The 14,236-nt window shown below is 33.9% G+C and overlaps 1 protein-coding gene and 1 long non-coding RNA gene across 11 annotated transcripts; one reads left to right on the forward strand and one right to left on the reverse strand.

Moving 5' to 3' along the window:
* The first annotated feature begins 922 nt into the window (after positions 1-922).
* Positions 923-3,953, forward strand: LOC140184568 (uncharacterized). Its single transcript, XR_011881638.1, has 3 exons — positions 923-1,259; positions 1,347-1,503; positions 3,672-3,953. It is a non-coding gene; the product is annotated as an uncharacterized lncRNA (long non-coding RNA).
* A 1,823-nt stretch (positions 3,954-5,776) lies between these two features.
* On the reverse strand, positions 5,777-9,907 carry LOC112801040 (uncharacterized). 10 transcript variants are annotated; one of them, XR_011881937.1, is made up of 6 exons: positions 9,588-9,907; positions 7,561-7,678; positions 6,837-6,892; positions 6,580-6,660; positions 6,339-6,387; positions 5,777-6,200 (listed from the first exon to the last, which is right to left on the reverse strand). XR_011881937.1 is itself a non-coding variant. In XM_025843562.2 (6 exons), exons 2-6 carry the CDS (start codon positions 7,502-7,504, stop codon positions 6,072-6,074), a joined length of 318 nt encoding a protein of 105 aa, XP_025699347.1. In that variant the 5' UTR covers positions 7,505-7,678; positions 9,588-9,907; the 3' UTR covers positions 5,777-6,071. The 10 variants fall into 10 exon arrangements, 1 of the variants encoding a protein (XP_025699347.1); XR_011881936.1 differs by having other exon boundaries at positions 6,296-6,387; XR_011881935.1 differs by having other exon boundaries at positions 6,837-7,017.
* Between the last annotated feature and the right edge of the window lie 4,329 nt (positions 9,908-14,236).

A 14,236-nucleotide genomic window follows, 5' to 3' on the forward strand; every position in this document is an offset into this window, starting at 1 on the left:
GTTATCATGCGAGCATCGGAATGGCTCCGTATGAGGCCTTATATGGGAGGAAATGTCAATCTCCACTATGTTGGTATGAAGTTGGGGAGAAAGGTTTGTTGGGGCCGGAAATGATAGCTGAGACCACTGAACAAGTCAAGAAAATCCGAGATAGGATGCTTGCGGTGCAGAGTCGTCAAAAGAGTTATGCCGATCAGAGGCGAAAGCCATTAGAATTTGAGGAAGGAGACCATGTTTTCCTTAAGGTTACTCCGACTACGGGAGTAGGTAGGGCGATTAAAGCAAAGAAGTTGAATCCTCGATACATTGGTCCATTTCAAATCCTGGAGAGGGTTGGACCGGTGGCATATCGGATGGCTCTACCACCTCATCTTTCAAACCTGCACGACGTGTCTCACGTGTCGCAGCTTCAGAAGTACACTCCTGATGCTAGCCATGTGTTGGAACCTGAATTGGTTCAGTTAAGAGAATATTTGACGCTTCCGGTGGCTCCGGTCAGAATTGATGATACTAGTATCAAACGGTTGCGTGGAAAGAAGGTTTAATTAGTCAAAGTGGCTTAGAGTCGAGGCAGTGTTGAGGAACACACTTGGGAACTTGAGTCGGAGATGCGAACGGATTATCCGCACTTATTCTCAGGTAATTGCATTTGAATTTTGTGGGCAAAATTTCCAATTAGGTGGGTAGAATGTAAGACCCGGTTAATTAACGGCTAATTAACCCATAAATGAGAATTTATTCTAGAAAACCTAAAATGTGATTTTTGTGGTTAAATGTGATAGAGGAGATTGAGACGAGAATTTCGGTACCAATTTTATAGAATTCAGACCAAGATTGGACCGAACGGGCCAAACCGGGCCAACCGGATCCAAAGTGGACCCTTGGCCCAACATAACTAAACCAAAACTCTAGTTTTCAGCACTCTCTCTCCTCATTTGAGACACTAAACACGCTGAAATGGAGGCCATGGAGGGAAGAACACTCTCTCAAGTTCTTTCTCTCACTTGATCTTCAAACCACCATAACTTTTGATCTAGAGCTCCGATTGCCGCACCGTTTGCGGCCACGCGTTCACTGCAGAGAGCTCTACAAAACCCATACAATTAATCTTGAGATAAGTCACGTTTTACTCTTCGAATTTCTAGCCTTGATTTCGAGTTTCATGAGCAAAAATGTTGAGACTTTAGGCTCTTTGATGTTATAGGACCCAACTCTCTTGAAGGAGAAGGCTAATCTTGTCTCCTTGGACCTTGGTTATGGTAAGATTCTCAACCCTAGTGTAATTTTTGGTTCTATGATGTTTGGGTTTTGAGATGTTGTGTATGGGTGTGATGATTGTGGCTTAGGTTGTGTATATGTGAATATTGGAGCTTGATTGGTGATATTGAAAAGCTTGAAAAGGGTTTGTGGTGAAAATTCTGTTCTTGGAGGTGTTGAGGCCTTGAGAGCTTGAGGAAAAAGTGGTTTGAAAGTGCTCCGGTTGAGCTTGGGAAATCGGCTAAGGTATGGTCTCAGTTTCCCGTATCTAATATGTAATGTGGTAGGAAATACTTAGGCTAGAGACCCTAAGATAGGCATTGAATTGTTGATGTTGTTGAATGGTTGATATATATGATGTGGTCATATATGTGATGATGATTATTAATGCCTTGATGGTATGATGTATGAGAAATATGCATGTTGTGATATATGCTTGATGGTTGATTATGGTTGAATTGTGGGTGAAACCATGTTGATGGTGAGTATGATATTGATTATGTACAATGATGGTTAATTGGAATTGGTGTTGTTGAAAATTGGCATGAGGAAGAGTATATGATATGTCAATGTGTTTGAGTTTGAGCCACTTGGGTGAAGTGGGTTAAAATGATGGGATAGTGATTTTGGTGAATTGTAGTAAAGTGTCAATGTGTGAGTTGAGGAGGCTTGATGTTGAATTTGATATATTTTGATTGATTTCAAAGAAAATGGATGAAATTGGCATGTTTGATTGATTTTGAAAAGAGTTGAAAATGGCTTGTTTTGAAAATGGCACTTTGTGGTTTTGTATGAAAAATATGGTTTTTTGGGCATACTTTGACGGGATATAACTTGGACTATAGATCTCTGTTTTGTGCCAAATCTGTTTAGAAATGAAATTGGATCCGGGATGTCCATGCCGTTCGAAGAACGGGTGAAAAACGATTTAAAATGAGAAAGTTATGTCCGTTGGAAGATTGGGGGTTGAATCTGTGAATTCTGCAGCTTTTAACTTTGAAAATTTTTAGCAGAATGACCCCTCCGCGCGTAGGCGCACTTGGTGCGTACGCGCCGTTCTTTTAGAAAGCGCCATCCACGTGTGCGCGTGATGTGCGCGGTTGCGCCGAATGTGCTGCACCCAATGCCCAGTCATTTTCCAGAGAGTTGTGCCAGTTTTGTGCCTTGGGCACGAGAGCACCCATGCGTACGCGTTGTTGACGCGTGCGCGTCGATTGGCTAATTTTCAATCCACGCGTTAGCGTGCATGACACATCTGCGTTGATGAGTTTGGTGGCCATCCACACGTGCGCGTGGAGTGCACGTACGCGTGGCCCTGTTTTCATCCCAAAGTTGATTTTTGAGTTTTAAAAGCCAAATCTCATACTTCTAAGTCTCCGATCTCACCACTTATGTCTTAAATCATTATGATATGCCTAGCTATTAGAAAAAGGAGCTATGAGATGTGGTAACTTGCGAGTGAAGCAAGGGAGAAATGAATGATCAATGAGGATCAATGATGATTATGTGAGAGGCGGAGGATGGTGGTGGAAGTGCTTGTTATGCCATGGGCCGAAAGGCCGTAATTGTTAATGAAATTGTTGGTTATGGATTTAACCGTGAGTCGAATGGCTGGTTATGGATTTAACCGTGAGCCGGATGGCTAGATTATTGCCGTGTTATGGCGGAGCCATGATTATGGCTATGTATAAATGCATATATGCTGTTGAATGAATTGTGAATGTTGTACTTCCACTGTTGGAGATGAGAGTTCCCTAGAAGGAAGCAGTGGCTAGCCATCACGTGCTCTAGGTTGAGACTCGAAACTCTTTTGACCCTATGTCGTAAGGGTGGCCGAGCACTATGAAAGCTCCGGATGAGCTCGCCCCCGTAAATATTCACCAGTGAAGGTGATGGATATAGATCATGATTATGATCAAGTTTATGATGAGTATAACTCGAGTTGGGGATGCGCGACAGAGGAACAGTCCAATGGTTAGCTACCAGGACTTGTCGGGTTGGCTCTATAACCGACAGATGATATCATCAGCCACTAGGGACAGACATTCATCATATGCATACTATGTGAATTGATTGACATTTGCCTATTTGACTGCATATTACTTGCTATTTGTCTAAGTGCCTTACTTGTTCCTATTTGTATATCTCTTGTCTGATATAACTGTATTTGCTATATTATACTCTTGCTGGTGGTTGGGAGGTCTAAAGGAATTGGAAAGGAAAGTATTAGTTAGACTGAAGGATCTTTAGTCAGATACCCTTTATGGTTTAGCTTGTTTATAAGCTTTGAATTATCTGGAGGAAGTTCTAGGATTGCCTTCGGCTTTCCTCTATTATTATATATTATATATGTGGAAGCTGTTACCATGCTGGGAACCTCTGGTTCTCACCCATACGGATTTTGTGGTTTTCAGATGCAGGACGTGAGGTTGCTCGCTGAGGCATGCTGGAGACTTCTGGATTAGCGAAGATCCTTTGTTCTTGGGACTCTGTTTTGATTCATATGTTTTATTTAGATACTTTTATCTCCACTAAATAATACAAACTGTGATGACTCCTCTTATGGGAGATTTTGGAGAATAGGTTTCTGTATTTGTGTCCCTTTGGGTTTTCCTTTGGGGTTTTTCTTATTTTATCATATGTATATATTGCTATACTCGGACCGGTTATCTTCGCAGCCGAATTTTGAGTCTTGATATTCCTGTTTTTGACACTCCTTTGTATATATATATATATATATATATATATATATATATATATATATATATATAATCTCGCGTTGGTTTATCCTTGTTCGTTACGTTATCGATCGGAGTGTTGCGCTTTTGAGTTGCGATTTTTGTTTACCCCTTTTTCTACAAAGGCTCCTAGTTATAATCAATCATTCATACTACTATACGTACTAAATTTTTTATTTTTAGAGGTCGTAATACCTTGCCATCTCTGAATTATGACTTAAGCATAAGACTCTGTATGGTAGGGTGTTATAAAGGTCACCTAAATCCTCAATCCCAAACCAAAAATACAAAATCTACTCTAAAATCAAAGAAGGTATTTCAACAAAACACTTGGAAGGCATAAAATAAAAATATCATAAATTGTAAGAACTAATAAAAATCATAGCTACCAAATTTAAATAAGGCAATAATAACAACTAAAAGAAGCAACAATAAACATGAAAACATAAAATTGTATTAAAGAAAAATTAGAATTCGAACAAGTGTCCGTAAACTAAAATTGAAAAAAAATAAAGAAACTAATAAGTAAAACTAAATAAGGCATGCATAGTATGCATAACCATGAAAATCTCCAATCTTTATTTCTTCATGAATTCTCCACTTTTGCATGTTTTTTCTTCATTTCTTCAAGCCATCCTTACCTTCTAAACCTTCAATCACTCAAACAAATATATCAAGGCATTGAATGAAATAAAAGTGAATTAAATTTGACAATTTTCAAGCATAAAAATAATATTTTTTATAATTAAGCACAATTAGGAGAAATTTACAAAATTATACATTTTCTATGAATAAATGTAAGATAAGTTGATAAACTCCACATTTTTCTATCCAAAAATCATCATAAATAGGAGTTTATCAACCTCTCCATACTTAAACAATAGCATGTTCTAATGCTAAACATCAAGAAAGATAAAATCAAGGGATATTCAATATTTATTGAAAGTAAACTATGTATACCTATTTTATCTATATCTATATATCTATCTACTTGTATTTATTAGTATCTACTTGGTTAAAACAAATCAATTTTCAAGAAAATATATATGTATAAAGGGCTAACTCAATATAGCAATTGCACTACTAGAAATAGGATTTTTTTCGGACGAATTTTGAGACAAAATTAAAATAAATTTTGAACAAATTACAGACAAAATTTTTTTTAAAACAAAATTGGGACGAATTTTTTTATCCCAAAAAACCTTGTTGCTAATTTACATTTTGTCTGAAATTTCGTCTAAAATTTTTTTTCAGAGGATTTTGTGCCAAATTTCGAACAGGCATTTATCTGCTAGATTTCTAACTATTATGATATATTTTAGACGAATTTTAGACAGATTAGCCAACATAAAAACAATGTATTTCAGACAAATTTCAAACGTAAAAATATTTCAATTTAGACAAATTTCAAACAAAAATATATTTTATTTCAAACAAATTTCTAACGAATTTAGTCAAATATAACAAATTTTTTTCGAACAAATTTTAGACAAATCAAATATTTCTTTTCAATTAAATTTCAGACAAATTTAATTTAAAAGAATTTACGTATTTAAAACAAATTTCATACAAAACAAAAAATTATTTTCGCACAAATTTTTTACAAATTTAATATAATATTTCAAACAATTTTCATACAAAATAATTTGCTATTTATTATATAAATATTTTAGAAAATAAATGGTATTCGATCTACTTTCTATATTAAGACCATCATAATCATTTTTTTCATATTACATCATCGAAATTATAAACACATAATAAAGTCATGAAAAAAGTAATTACCATAAAAGAGTTAAAAAATATTTATTATTAAAATACTTTTGTCCATAAATATAATCAAACTAAAATAAGAAAAAAAATACTTAAACTAAAACAAAGAAAGCCTTTAAAAAGGTCAAATATCATGAATAAAATAAAATATACTAACTAATTCACCTAAAAATTTCTTAATCTAAATCAGAAAAAACATGTACTCTTGACATCAATCACTTATGTTATCATTGTCATCATCACTAGAGCCTGTCCCAAACTCATCTTCTGCAGGATCAGACAAGGTTGAAGGAAGTGAGAGATTCAACTTTTTATACAAAGATGAATTGTCTTTTTAGAAGAACCAATTCTTTTCTGTTGAACCTTTAGTTGACGTCCTTGATCTTTTAACTTGTGCTCAACATCATTCAACTTAACATTTTGCTCTGACCACTGGAGAATACATAAATCAAAACAAAATGTTAAATTGAAAGACATTGGCAAATGATAGAAAAAGAAAAGTGTTAATAGAGTTAAAGGAAAACTACTAGCAGTGCTAATAGGATCAAGAGTTTGTATTGAATCAACAACCATAACACGAGGAAAAAGAAGCTGAGCTTTCTTCAATATGTCCTGAAAACTAAATTAAATAAAAAAGCATACAAGTATTTAGACTTCACCATACTGTTCTCGCAAGTTAAGGCTATTACATAAAATAATCGCTTAATAGGACCCAGACAATAACTTCAACAAAAATCCATGTATAAAACAGAAAATAATATAGCAAGAAGAATGCTAGCAGCAAAACTAATAAAAAAATCCAAATTTTCACCTCAATATCAGTACTTGAATATAAATATATATCTGATTTAATCCTAAAGCGTTCTGCTCTGTTACCAATTTTCTCAAGGCTCTGTTACATGACACAAAACAAAATAAATGCAACCAAATTAGAGAAGGTTAACTGACTCTAAACTCAAAGTACAGTCACAAATCAAATGTTAAACTTCAGTGCCCACATCAGAGAAATCAAATATTATCCCAAACTACAATACCAGGATGCAGGAAAGAAACCCAATAAAAGCTAACCTCTTCACCAGACACATATAAAACTCGAGACGCTTTGCCTTCACTGCAACCCTTTGCTATCATTGTTGTCATTTTCCAATCAAATTGTGACAATAAAAGAAAGCATTAGTGGTAAGAGTTTTGTATCCTCTTAATTTAAAAGAAATCAAATTGAACTCCTCCCAAGTCTAATAAACAAAATCTGAAACAAGATAGATAATAATAACATTACAATCCACAAGATCGATTCTGTTACAAGTGAGCCAATCATTTCACTTCATTTGTATCCTCTTAATTTATTTTGTGGCATTGCAGATGCGATCCAGAAAAAACTTATTATTGTATAAATATTGCTCTCATAAAATTTTAATATCAAAAATAAAATCTCTCACACAAGGACATATTTATAAAGTTTAACTTTAATGCACTTTCAGGTTATGCAATTTTAGACATGCATTCAATTAGGTAAAGTCACCTAGCAAAAGTAAACTACTTTTTTACATTAATTGTATGAATGAGAACAATTGTAATTGAGCAACTGTGTAAAAACTGTGTAAAAATTTTAGATTATTTTACTCACATCAAAATTGGATTTATTTTGAGATATATATATATATATATATATATATATATATATATATATATATAACTGATTTATTTTGAGCTTATTTTTCGTAAAAGCTTACCATAATAAGATGCACCAACTAAGTTAGATCATAGCTCTTGACTCAAATTTAGAAAATACCTTTTGCACTTGCTCTTTAAGACAGTAGAAAAAGAAGGATTGCTGTGCCAATTCCTCTTCCTCTGATCTGCTTTAATTACAGACCAGTTTTCTGCATCAGCCTTACCTTATCTTTCTCCTGAAGAAATCACATAAATGTTCATCAATCTTTATGGAATATCCAATGTGAATGTGAAAAAAAAACATATCAATATATTTAAGAGTTTTCCCCTTGAATAACAATGTGATCAAGTAACTACAAGATACCATGAATGAATACCAATTATATTAGATACCATCAAGATAAGAACTTGGACGCATAAATAATACTATAAAAAGTCAAATGCTTCAACTGCTCTATCAATTTCTAATACGAAGACAGAAGTGTGTATCTTATCTATCTTGTCTAATGATGTTGTACTAGTAATAGAAGTTAATATACAATAATGTTTTTGTCCTATTATATCACATGGTGTACATATGATTCTCTGCTAGGCATTATCCAATAAATTTTGGCGAGGCTCACTAATTCATTTGAAAGAAAACAAAATACAAAATGCTAGATGAGTACAAATTAAACAAGATTCTTTAATTCTAGAACAAACTATTCACCATTTCTTTTTTTCTATTTTCTCTATCCCACATGCTTTATATATACACATAGAAACTATGGTTACGAGTTTACATACATGGCAAATAATAACGCTGGCACTTAAATTTAACTTGAAGATATTCTTATTTTTAGCATAGTAATACAAGCACCAACGGTTATTGGGGAAAAATGAAAAAAAGAAAAAAGAAGACAGTTGAATTTGGAGAGAAAGTTACGTTGTGATGTATATTACTTCCTATTAATTAATTAATAGAAGTTACCAAAGTTTTCTTGTTCTTCCAATTCGATACCAACCTCAGCAAACCTTTTCTCTTTGTAAACGTACCACTTGTATATATAAAGTTTGCAGCCAAAACAAAAGTGATATGTCTGTAAATTTGGATCCAACAACAAGAAGTAGCCAAAGTAAAGAAACACCCAAAATAATCAAAATGAAACTTTTCTGCAGCAAGCATCATTAACCCTTAAAATTAAAGATGACAAATTTCTCATTCTAACACAAGCATAGTAAGCTATGTTCTTTAGCTGTGATTGCAATGCAACAACAAACCGTTATGTCCCAATGTCATACACGACATTAAGGTAATACATTAAAAAGAATAAATAAATAAACAAAAGGAGTTCAGCTCAAAACATGAGTAAGCCCTTCAAATAGTTAAAAGTTTATTTGGTCCTTCGAATATGCATTTGACATCAAATTGATCATCAATTTATATATATTACTAAAATGGTCAAATTAGTCCCAAAGATATATGAGACATCTAGTTGTCTCTTCACTATCAATCTGTTACATTTCTCCATAAAATTAGACCTCAAAAACATAAAATTGGTCCTTGATGAACAAAAAATTGATTATTAAAGGACCATTTTGATGCTATTGACACAAATGAGCATCAATGTGGGTACCTGAACTTTTCTAGGCCTACATGAAACATAAAGATTTAAAATAACAGCATAAAAAGCAGCAGAAGCAAAACTTTAAACAGAAACTGAATTTTAATTCAATTCTCTAGCAATAACTTGATACATCATATGCATTGTTGGCTCTGTATAAGAAAAGAAAGATCTGAGAAAATATTTTCCTTGGAATTATATCAATTCATACAGCATTTAAAATCCAGAATTATATTTAGCAAAAGTCAATGTAGCATTCGAAATCCAGAGTCCCAAAATTGTATCAATTCTATATGGCATTCAAAATCCAGAATCCAAAATTGTACTTATATCAAATTTATATTAAACAAATTCAGAATTACAGAATGATTAATTCATATTATTAACAAAATAAAAAAAACTGAAAAGCAGAAGAAGAACTCTGCATCAAGCCATCAATTCATATAATTAACAAGACAATTGAACTAACAATCTTCCAACAAACAATTCATATAGTTAATTAACAAAATAAAAAAATTAATTCAAAAACCCAAGAACTCACTGTGGCAGAGAGCAAGAAAGCCTGAGTTCCAGGACGACCAGAACGACGACGCCGACGACCAGGGCGACCAAACGACACCGACGCCAGAAGCTCCAGCGTTCATACGACTAGATGACGATGCCGCTGACAGAAGCTTCGATCCGTGACCAGGAGTTCCTTCTGCCCGTTGGAGTTTCTTTACCGGCGTCGACTGTGGAGCTTGTTGCCGGATTAGGGTTCAAAAATGGAAGAGGAAATTAGGGCAGCTATGGGTTAGGGTTCGAAAATGGAAGAGGAAATGGATGGGTTGGGTGGGTGGGTCACTAGTACAGTAAGTTTTTTTTCTCGGGGTCAAAACAACGCCGTTTTGATGGATAATGAAAAACCATTGATTTGAAAAACCGGACTGGTTTACCTGGTTTGCCGGTTAATATCCGGTTTGGCCGATTTTTCTACCAGTTTTTTGTAAGACGATTCTAAGAGTTATCCGGACCGGCTAAATACCGATTTCCGGTTATCCCGATCGAACCGGTCGGTTCGGTCTGGTTTTCAGAACCTTGATATATATATATATAAGCAAAACGAACTGGCCGGTTATTTAAAACCGCCGGTTGACCAGTTTTATCAAAACCATCTGATTCAAACCGGTTATCATTGGTTCTTTTCCTTCTTCGGGCAGATATCTCAACCGGATCGGTTACTTGATCGGTTCATCGATTTTTCGGTCAAATCAGTCAGTTTGGTCCGGTTCTTACAACTATGGATTTACAGCCAGAGAACCAAAATAATGGCCCTTATCATAAGAACAGAGAAACAGAGGGAAGAAATAGTTACCTTGTACTATTCATAGCGAGGGTTGAGCGCCAATTGAGGGATAGGCAGTGACGGTTGAGCACCGATTGAGAGATAAGCAACAATGTCTTTGGTGTTTAGGGTTTACGACAGACAGCGCCGATTGAAAAAGGGCACGCCGATGCAAAGTACACCGACAGAGCAGTGACGACGGAGCAATGCCGATGGAGCAGTACCGATAGAGGGTTGTGAGAGAGGGTGCGAGGTTGCGAGTCTGAGGAGGAGTCTTGCAGGTAGGGTGCGAGGGTTGCGACAGAGGAGGTGCGACGGAGGCCTGCAAGATAGGGGTCGGAGAGAGGACTGAGTGCAAGGGTTCTTAGCAGTAATAAAGGTTCTCAACAGTAATGAAGATGAAGGGTTTGGAGAGAGGGCTAGGTGCGATGGTTTTCATAGCTGTGATGAAGATGAAGAGTTGGATGCCAAAAAGCCTTTGATGTATTCATTTGTATTTTTTTTAATTTTTAATATATCTTAATCTTATATGAAAAAAGTATACGATTTTTTTATTTTACGTAATTTTTTTATTCTTATTTATTATTTGTATTATTTTTTTAAAAGATTTGTTATAATTTATTTTTAAGTTTTTATATATGTGATTCTTTTAGATACACTTTGTCTTAAATTTTAAATTATTATAACGTAAATAATTAAAAGAATAAATTTAAGAAAATAGACTAATTTAAAATATAAACAATATTTTATACTAAATGTTAAAATTTTTCAATAAACATTTGAAATTCATTTGAAAACTGATGCACTTTCAAACAAAATTTACAAATAATGTTATTTTCATCCCAAATTTGCGGGAAAAAATTTTAGCTACTTCAAAGGGTAAGCTATAGTAAAAGCATTTAAGACTAATTATAGACAAATTTGGGATAGAATTAACATTTTTTAAAATGCGTCCCAAATCTGCTGAAATTATTGCACATATTCAGATGGAATACAGACGAATTATAGTTTTTGTCCAAAATATGTTGCTAATCTGTATGAAAATTTTGGCGCCATCCAAAAAAAATTTGGCGCCAAAATTTGGGACAAAATTTAGACAAATTTAGGACATAATATATTATTCCAATGTCTCCACTAAAAGTTGTTCAACATTTGTCTCAAATTTGTCTGAAATAAAAAAGTCATTCATACGGAATAAATTTCGCTTGAAATTTTCGTCCAAAAAAAGCTCACATCTAGTGAGGGGTTCGATTGCTCAATTCTATATTTTTACCTTTTATTATCTATTATCTTACAAGTTATTATATCTTTCAGAATTTAAATTAATTCATGGGATTGCATTAGTTGATGCATAGGGTTGATTCACTCAATTCTCTTTTAATTTCTTTAGCTCAAGTTATTTTCCTTAGAATGTGAAGAGGTCAGCTGGCGCCTTCCATGCTGGTGCTATGCTCACCTTGTGTTTTTCAGGGTAAATTGCAACCTCAAATCCAGTGTCCACTTTAAAGTGTTATATATGGTTAAAAAGCTCTTGAAGTCTAATTTCTATTGACATTACTAGAATCATCTCATTTGAAATTTTATAGCTCAAGTTATCTATATTTAAAGGTGAGAAGGTCAGATTGCAAAATTTTCATAAACTTTTCTTTGCTTCATAAATTTCATCTTTGAGCACCTTAAATCCCAGATCATTCTTCATTATCATTCTCCTAAAAATCATTAAACTTAAGTGCATCAAATCTTGGTTCATAATCTAACGAATAACTACAAGATGAATTAGTGTACATAAGTGCAAAAAATTTAGTTCTTATAGTCACAAAAGTACCCAATGTACACAAGTGCATCAATCTTAGCTTACATGTTCATGAATGAACATAAAATCAACTAATGTTTAATGATTTTTTGCATGCAAACATAATTGAAATTTAGGTACTAAAACACTATAATTAAGAATTATACATTGATTTTTTATATGAAAAAATATAGAAAACACAACATGATGTGTATACATCAAAGAGTGCATGCACGATCATTAGGGTCAGAAGCCCTCATGTGACCGCTCACTACTAGCCGACTTAGCCAGGCAGCAAAGATTTGGGCCCATAGAAATGTGTCATCGTCCATACCAGACCGCCATGTTTAGAGGCACTATTATGGACCCGAGTTCCAACCACTACGGCCCAACAATGACTCGGCCCAGAAGTTAGATCATCTCTTGCAGACCTAAGATCCCACCGCCTATCAAATTACCGGACCACTAACTAATATTCAAATTCAAATATCAATTATATCTCAAGTGACTAGAAGATAAGAGAAGATGACCAAACCTATATAAAGGGGAGCCGTAGGCTTCCTCAAGTACATTACACACATCCCCTAAAATCCTATCTCTGAAATCAATTTTGACTTGACCATCGAAATATCTTTGTAGGTCATTCCACTATTCACCAGACCAAAAATCGTAAAACTTACTAACCAAAAAACTGTAGATCCTGATATTTCAAGTAACCCACAAACACCTATTAATCCAACAATATGCAATTATGCATGTCAATTTTTATTATGTCTTTTAATCTTTTACCAAATTCCGTTATTTTCTCGTATCTCCTTTTTCTTTTTTTTTTTATTTCTCTCTCAGTCTCTTTAATTTTCTCCTTATTTTAGTAAGATTATGAAAATTCATGTAACCATTAAATTGATAAAATTAAGTATTTAAAATTTTAAAAATTTAATCAAGATTTAATCGATTATAATAAAATATTATATATATAATTTTTTCAAACTTAAAATTTTAATTGGTTTTTTGATTAAAAAAAACTGTATCCATTCAGTCGTTTTGATTATTTTGATAGGTTTTTACAATAAATTTTTTAGCCTAAACCGAACCAACCAGTGATTGAATTTGGTAGTTCCAGTCCCATTATCAACACGTTGATTTTGTTCTTTTATATTCTTTCTCTATTTGAAGTCAGAATTTATATTCTTTAAGTGATTGAAAAGATAGAGTGAGAGATTAATCCTCTTTATTATTTTACTAATATTTTTTCCAAAGAAGATCTTACTCTTGAGGTTTAGAAAGATGGATACGTCTCTTTAGGCCCTAATTAGAAGACCTCATTGATCCAGTGTGTAAATCTCCTATGATAGAAAACTTGCTGTTATTTGGAAGTGGCCCATTGTGCAAATATGGATCTTACTATCTCAATTCTCAAGTACTAGGCCTCAGGACCCCTTTGTTAACCAGAAAAAAAAATCTCAAGTACTAAGCTAGCTCTCTAAATTAATTTTTGAAAATTATCATTCCGTGGCTGAGGCAATCACCAAAAAAAATAAGTTTGCCTCGAATTAAGTAACACCCAAGATGTATACAAGGGTTTGAGTTTAGGTTGGACTATGGGTTTTCGTAGAATTATTGTTGAGATTGATTCTGCGGCAGTGGTGAGTCTCTTGAATGGGAGGAAGGAGTTGGGGAGACACCCTAACCACATAATCAGAAAAGTGAATGAACTAAGGAGAAGAGAGTGGAATATAGTTTTTGTACAGATTTATAGAAAAGGAAATAGAAGTGCTAATTACCTGGCTAAATTGAGTATGAACTCAGAAACTGACTATGTTTTTTGGGACTTACCTCCTCCTGAGATTCTAAGTATTCTCTGAGATTCTAAGTATTTTTAAAGATGATGAAAAAGAAATTACTTTATCCCGTTTAGTTTGTATGTAGATTTCTCTTTTCTTGAGCGTCAGTCCGTATAATACCAAAAAAAAAAAATAAGTAACACCCAAGATCGATTTCCACTTCTAGCAATAACTGGAGTTAATGTGTGTGAGTGGAAAATGTGTGTGTGCATATGTCCAAAGAAAAAAAA

This window comes from Arachis hypogaea, chromosome 5 (assembly GCF_003086295.3).
Source record: "Arachis hypogaea cultivar Tifrunner chromosome 5, arahy.Tifrunner.gnm2.J5K5, whole genome shotgun sequence".
Lineage (NCBI taxonomy): Eukaryota > Viridiplantae > Streptophyta > Magnoliopsida > Fabales > Fabaceae > Arachis > Arachis hypogaea.